This window comes from Cydia amplana, chromosome 3 (genome assembly GCF_948474715.1).
Source record: "Cydia amplana chromosome 3, ilCydAmpl1.1, whole genome shotgun sequence".
NCBI classification, from domain to species: Eukaryota; Metazoa; Arthropoda; class Insecta; order Lepidoptera; family Tortricidae; genus Cydia; species Cydia amplana.
Genome location: NC_086071.1, coordinates 21,925,442 through 21,933,436, shown reverse-complemented (window position 1 = coordinate 21,933,436; position 7,995 = coordinate 21,925,442). Strand labels below are relative to the sequence as shown.

At 40.3% G+C, this 7,995-nt stretch overlaps 1 protein-coding gene across 1 annotated transcript; it reads left to right on the top strand.

The window, feature by feature from the left end:
• Nucleotides 1-4,701: 4,701 nt before the first annotated feature.
• Nucleotides 4,702-5,964, top strand: LOC134662738 (uncharacterized). Its single transcript, XM_063519010.1, has one exon. It carries the CDS (start codon nucleotides 4,702-4,704, stop codon nucleotides 5,962-5,964), a length of 1,263 nt encoding a protein of 420 aa, XP_063375080.1.
• Nucleotides 5,965-7,995: the final 2,031 nt, after the last annotated feature.

Sequence of the window (7,995 nt, the reverse complement as noted above, 5' to 3'; positions counted from 1 at the left end):
TATTATTTTGTAAATAACAAATATATGCACTATCTAATTATCTGCATTTTGATATGATTTTATTTTAGTAAACTTAGAAGACATAGATAGGGAACAAAGAGAATATAAGCACTACGATAGGGAGTTGTTTTTGATATCTTCAAATTTGTTCATCATTTTGATTAACATTGTTTTAACATCGCTTTTAAATTGTCCGTCCATGTTTCAATTTTTTTCAATAAACCGCGAGTGACAATTTGAATTGACGTACGCAGGGCGCGCTTATCGGAAAAAAAAATCGATGGTTGGTTCGATGTACATTGCTGCTTTTCTTAGCGCAATACTGCTCTTTGAGTGTTGCCCTACTTTAGTTTGCGGTCAGACTGTACGAAAGGGGGGGCTGGGACTTAGAATTTTTTTTGACAAAGTGGTATCATTATGACACTATTTTTAAATGATTGTAATGTGTAGATCACGTCAAAATAAGCATCTTTTATTGGAAAAACTTTTCTCTAAAATAAAAAATGGCCGAGTTAGACGCGACCAAAGACTGATGTTTTTAAAGGGAGCTGGGACTTGTAAAATTGTATTATTATAAAAACGTCGGTTCTGGCGCTTCGCCGGCCGCTGCCGCGGCACGCTCGCTTCGCTCGCTCGGCTCGCGCGCTGTATGGTCGCAGTTCTACCTAACACTCCTCCTCGCTTCGCTCGTCGTCGTACCTACTCCGACCTGCCTTAAAAGCCTGCCTTAAGCTCTATCTCCGCCATTTTCAGTTTTAGTAAAAAGTTTTCCAAGTAAAAGTTGCTTATTTCGATGTGTTCTATACATTAAAATCATTTAAAATATATGTCATAATGACACCACTCTCAATGAAAATTTTCTAAGTCCCAGCTCCCTTTAAAAATATCAATCTTTGGAGGCGTCTAACTCGGCCATTTCTTATTTTAGAGAAAAGTTTTTCCAATAAAAGATGCTTATTTTGACGTGATATACACATTACAATCATTTAAAAATAGTGTCATAATGACACCACTTTGTCAAAAAAAAATCTAAGTCCCAGCCCCCCCTTTGCTACAGTCCAACCTAGTTTGCTTTACATTGCTACTGACAAGACTTGCTTGACGGACTATAACTTAAGGTTACATTCTTCCGCGCTCTGATCTGACCGCGCAACAGTAGCGCCCCTAGCGGTGAATTTTCGCGATATTTTCTAATTCATACTTTTTTGAAAATATCGATATAAACAGCCAAACTAACTGTGGTATCATTTGTGCACATTGACTTGTCAATTTAGTTCGCCTAATTTTGGAGTTTACTTTAGATTGCCTAGAACATCGGACTTCTGTGCTACTTGCAACCTGCCTAAAAGATTCGAACACCAACGTAAGTGTGTGATTTAAATATTTATTTTATTAAACTTTGGCTCAGTTATATAAAAATGTCTTCAGCATATTGTAGCGCAATCCTAGCGTGTATATTGTCAACATCTTGGTTGGTTGGTTGGTCGTCTTTGAATGCTCAATGTTCATTTATGAAATCACTAAAAATAGAAAAGGATGGTACGGCCGTGCTTTTTTGTTTTCCACGACTTGGTAAGCCAGATAAAATTTCACGTTTTCTCCATAGTGGATAAAGTATGTACGTATGGAAAAAATATTTATTAATTTGTGACTTTTTAATACATTACCGATAGTTGACGCCTAGGAAACTATGGATACTAGATAGGAATGGAATCGATAGGTAGGTACCTATACAAAAATAGCATGTGAAAAATAAAAGTTTTCATTTTCATACAAATTGTATGGGAAAAGTTTTCCTCGATTTGTGGCTTTTCTAGCTGGATTTTATTTTGGTTCCATACAAAATTTTTGATCCCCAATAGGAATGAGATCGATTGGCATAAAAAAAAGTTTGTCAAAAATTACCTTTTTCTTGCACCACTCTGTATGTTTATTCCAAAATCTGTAAAAACCTATCTTCACTAATTTGAAATCGAGGGAAGGTCTTCTAAGACCGTTTTTACGTAGTACAGGATCTGGTAGCTGCCCGCTGCCCTCACTGACCCAAAAAGAAAATATAATACACGGATTCGGCACTGTCAAAACAAAATGACAACATGTAATGGCTCCTCTACACGATGGGCCAGCGTCAGCCACTCCAAGGGACGCAGCCCATGCGGTAGATTGAGATAGCAATATCACTTGCTCCATCTAACGCATAAATGGGTCCCTTGGAGTGGCCGGCGCTGGCCCATCGTGTAGAGGAGCCATAATACACAGCACAAGTTCAACATACGCACCGGTTCTTGTATATACGTTGTTTAAAAGAGGAAAAAAGCTAAACTCTTAATTTATTTCATGCATCACCAGATCACCACCACCACCACATTTAGCAAAAATATGTTAAGGCCCCAGTACACAATGGGCCATCGCCGGGACGCATTTATGCGTTAGAGCAGGGCTCTCCAAACCCCGGAAGCGTCCCAATCCGGCCCGCAGGAGCCAGGCTCCAGATGTTCAACTCTAACAGCAGCAACAAGATACATCACTCCCCCCACCCTCGGCGCCGACGGTGGCCCGCGCGAAAATTCTAAGGCGCAATATGGCCCTCAGGTAAAAAAATTTGGAGACCCCTGCGTTAGAGCGAGCAAGTGATATTGCTATCTCATTCTACCGCATGGCTGCGTCCCTTGGAGTGGCCGGCGATAGCCCATTGTATACTGGGGCCTTTAGTAATCGCTTTAGCTCTTTAGTTCAATGCACTAATACGTTTCCAGTAACAATAGTATAAAATAGTGTTTTTACTCGACTGCGTCAGAAAGAGGGTAAGTAATGTTTTTCGGGCGCGGCTGGACAGTTTTTGACATATGAGGTGTGGTTGAATTCCTCAGAATTGTGGTAGTGACATTTAAGCTATATAAATTTTGGACATGGCGCCCGCTAATTAAAAAAAAGCGGCCAAGTGCGAGTCGGACTCGCCCATGAAGGGTTCCGTATTTAGGCGATTTATGACGTATAAAAAAAAAACTACTTACTAGATCTCGTTCAAACCAATTTTCGGTGGAAGTTTACATGGTAATGTACATCATATATTTTTTTTAGTTTTATCATTCTCTTATTTTAGAAGTTACAGGGGGGGGGGGGACACATTTTACCACTTTGGAAGTGTCTCTCGCGCAAACTATTCAGTTTAGAAAAAAATGATATTAGAAACCTCAATATCATTTTTCAAGACCTATCCATAGATACCCCACACGTATAGGTTTGATGAAAAAAAATTTTTTGAGTTTCAGTTCGAAGTATGGGGAACCCCAAAAATTTATTGTTTTATTTCTATTTTTGTGTGAAAATCTTAATGCGGTTCACAGAATACATCTACTTACCAAGTTTCAACAGTATAGTTCTTATAGTTTCGGAGAAAAGTGGCTGTGACATACGGACGGACAGACAGACGGACAGACGGACAGACGGACAGACGGACAGACGGACAGACAGACAGACATGACGAATCTATAAGGGTTCCGTTTTTTGCCATTTGGCTACGGAACCCTAAAAAGCGGCCAAGTGCGAGTCGGACTCGCTCATGAAGGGTTCCGTATTTAGGAGATTTATGACGTATTAAAAAAAACTACTTACTAGATCTCGTTCAAACTAATTTTCGGTGGAAGTTTGCATGGTAATGTACATCATATAGGTACTTTTTTTAGTTTTATCATTCTCTTATTTTAGAAGTTACAGGGGGGACACACATTTTACCACTTTGGAAGTGTCTCTCGCGCAAACTATTCAGTTTATAAAAAAAACCGGCCAAGTGCGAGTCGGACTCGCGCACGGAGGGTTCCGCACCATCAACAAAAAATAGAGCAAAAAAAAACAAGCAAAAAAACGGTCACCCATCCAAGTACTGACCCCGCCCGACGTTGCGCTGGGACACGCGAAAAACGGCAAATTTCGCCGTTTTTGGACCTTCAAATGCAATTTTGTCAGAAACAAATAATACTTAAGGTACAGTTGTACATTATTTTTAAAGTTTATAATAAAGTGAATGAAAATATATAGAAGACAAACCAAAGAAAGTCTGCAGCGCAATAATTTGACATCGAATTAAAAAACTACATATGGCAATGTTTTTTAAGCAGTCAGTAAACGTCATGCACTATGGTACCTATCTGTTTGTCAAAATCGTTTAAATATTCATTGTGTTTTGTGATGAACGGAATAAACATGGTGAAACCTTACAAAACCGGCGTGCGGGAGTTACTTTTCCGCATGACGAATAATTTTACACTTGTAAAAAGTCAGCACGAGGCGATTCAAGCTGAAAAACGACAATGTTTACAAAATTTGGAGTTGATGACGGGTAAGTGGAATGAAACATCTTAATACTTCACCATATGTACCTACTTAGATAATATAATATTGGTTTAGACTAAGGTTTCACAGCAAATTGAACACACCTAATAGGTATAGGCATACTTATGAACTTCCTCTAACATTTCGAGAAACTCATTGGTACTAGCCGGGTTTTGAGCTCGAACCCACAACCTCCATGCTTATGCTCACGGCATGGGTACCTACTAGTTAAAGCTAAAATTAATTTTTAATATATGTTTATTGTTTTAATGGTTTATTTCTCTCTCTTTGGATTCTCGCGTGCGCATCCGTAGGTGACGCACGGTTTCTCTTGTGCGGTGTCGCTGTCGGCACGTGAGTGTTGTAAAAATGACGAGTACGGTGAAATGTACTAAGTGTAATATCGTTATCGACGAAATGTTATCGTATATACAGAACAAGATTTCTGTAATGGGCGAAGAAAGTCTAGTGCGCCTATGCACTACATCGTTCACGAGTGATGAAATTCAAACATCAAAGACGTTACTGTTTGAATCACTACCGAATACTAGACGAAACGTTCAACGAAAGGGTGACGGAAAGGCTCAGCGTGAAATAAATGACATTATCCAGCTTTTTAAAACAACGGATCCCGACCAGATACCTATATTCGTGGCACGGAATTTAGAAAAACTTCCACCGCTAACCTTTGACCACCTGGATTGTACAAAGTTGCTCAAAGATCTGGTGCGATTACAAACCGATTTGGAGACCGTCAAAGAGACCTATGCTACGTCAAAAGATCTAGAAGAATTAAGAAATGACATGCAAAAAATAAGCAGTGTAGGCCCGCCTGCACGTTTGTCGATGATGTCTAGTTGTAATGTAAACAATAGGCGAGGGGCCTGGTGTATGAATAGTGGCCCGCACGGACTAACTAATGCACATGACTCGACGAGGAGGGATAGTGATGGCTCTGTTAAGTATGACACTCTGTCTCCTATTCGAACAAACGACGAAATGCAATGCAAGTCAGTCGTAAATGAGGGTAAAAATAGTAACTGCACAGCGCAGAGTGATGATAATATGCGGTTGGTAACTAGCACAGCGAACGAGATGAGTCATCGCAATGAACAGCTGACCGATCAGCCGGTCGGGCCCGCGCCGGCCGGTATTGAGGCGCTTATGGATGAAAAATTAAAATTAAATAGCGAGCATAATCAAAATGCTATTTTACATTCGGGTGAAGAGGAATGGAAAGAGGTGAAGTACAAAAAAGACAAGCGTAAATATCGCTATAGAGGCCAGTTTGGCATAGCAAACGAGTTAAATCAGAAATTTAAAGCTGCGGAGCGTAATATTCCAATGTTTATCTCGAATATTCATAAGGACACTCGTGAGGAGGACATAATTGAACATATTATGGCTAAAACGCAAGTGTGTGTATCGTTGGAGAGAATTGACATTAAAAAAGAAACAAATCATAAAGCGTACAAGTTCTTTGTCTGTCCGGGTAAATTGCCTTTATTTTTAGACAAAAGTATATGGCCTAAAGGAATAATCTTTCGCAAATTTGTACATTTCAAATACAGATATTCGATCGGCGAAAACTCTGAACACGGCAATAAAAACACAAAACCTCCTTTGGCCTAGCCATTGTGAGGTATTAATGAATTCTATTTACATACATAGTTATTTATATTAATTATGGCATATCGTTTTTGTACCTTCAATTGTAAGAGCGTAAAGAGTTCAGTCGATTGTATTAAGGATTTGTGTCGAAGATCAGACATTATAGCTCTTCAAGAGACGTGGCTCTGTTGGGATGAAATACCATACCTAAATACAATTGACGAGAATTTCTGTTCGACGGGGACCTCGGCGGTGGATACATCGGCGGGAATGTTGCGCGGGCGTCCATATGGTGGCGTTGGTTTGTTGTGGCGGCGATCTGCGTTTCAAAGTGTGAGTGTGGTGCAATGCGAAAACGCGCGGTTGTGTGCTATAAAGATAATGACTGCTGATAATCAACCGGTTATAGTGGTGAGTGTTTACATGCCCACGGATTGCAGTGACAATGTTGCGGAATTCACGGATTGTTTAGCTGAGGTCAGTGCATTGATTGACGATTACGGCGTAGAATCAGTCTATTTAATGGGGGATTTTAATGCTCACCCAAATGAACGTTTTTATACCGAGCTAATTAATTATTGTGATGAGCAAAAGTGGTCTTGCGTAGACGTCATTAAGCTAGGGATTACATCGAATACCTATACTTTTTTTAGTGACGCGCATTTGTGTGAGCGCTGGTTGGACCATTGCGTGGTAACTGAAGCTGCCTTGTCTTCCGTACGAAATATCTTTGTAGACAACTGTGTTACCTGGTCTGACCATTTCCCTATGTTTCTGGAATGTGACCTGAATATTTTAGTTCCCAGAGTTACTGGTGGCGCTCCTCTAAACAAGAATAATAATGTCATTTGGGGAGAAAGAACGCTAGAGCAGGTTGAAATGTATTCTAAACAATGTAATCAGATGTTAAAATGTATTGATTTCCCAACTGAACTAAGGAGCTGTGCGGACAACTATTGTCAAATTTATGGGCACAAAAAAGTTCTGGACAATCTTTATAGTGACATAATTAATGCTCTAAGGGATTCGGCGACTATAGGGAGGATTGAGAGAGGAACTAGGGCTAAAAAACAGGTAGTGGGCTGGAATAAGTTTGTCAGTGGCGCTCATAGGGTTGCCAGGCAACGGTTTCATGAATGGACATTAGGTGGGAGACCTAAAAGCGGATGTCTTTTTAAAGAGATGGTGGAGAGTCGTAAGATCTTTAAATCACGGTTAAAATGGTGTCAAAATCATCAAAACCAAATTAAACTGGACATAATCACCTCTCATCACTCTAAAAAAGATTTCCGTGGTTTCTGGAGATCCACAAGCAAAATGAAGCCTATGGCTGGCCACCCGGTCAGTGTTGATGGCGTAAGCGAGCCCAAAAGTGTCGCGAACCTGTTTAAAGACCATTTCTTTTTGAAATCCCCCTTAGGTCCATCGCTGATGGGGGGGCTTGTGACTGAGACCTCCAATGAAAAACCAGGCCCGGGGTTTACGGTCAAGGATATTGATAAAGTAATTAAATCAATGTCCAGAGGCAAATCCCCGGGTCATGACGGTCTCAGTATCGAGCACCTCCAAAACGCTGGTCCTCACATATCTAGGGTATTAGCAATGTTTTTTACAGTGTGTATGAGGCATTCATATCTGCCTAATGATATGATGCGCACTATCGTGGTTCCTGTAGTTAAAAACAAAACTGGGGACTTGGCAGACAAAAACAATTACAGACCGATATCACTGGCAACGATTATAGCCAAAGTATTTGACAGTGTGCTTAATTCACAGCTAAGTGAGCATATAAAACTGCGTGACAACCAATTTGGCTTTCGACCGCGTTTGTCTACAGAATCTGCAATACTGTGTCTGAAGCATACTGTTAAGTATTACACCAAGAGTAAGACCCCAGTGATTGCATGTTTCCTGGACCTTTCTAAGGCATTTGACCTGGTTTCCTATGACATACTATGGGAAAAATTAAGGAAAACCAGTATACCGCCGGAAACAGTACGTATGTTTAGGTACTGGTATAGAAACCAGGTCAACTGCGTTAGATGGTCAAAT

What these genes read in the sequence shown, in the direction of transcription:
- LOC134662738 (XM_063519010.1), top strand. Translation starts at nt 4,702, where the DNA reads ATGACGAGTACGGTGAAATGTACTAAGTGTAATATCGTTATCGACGAA.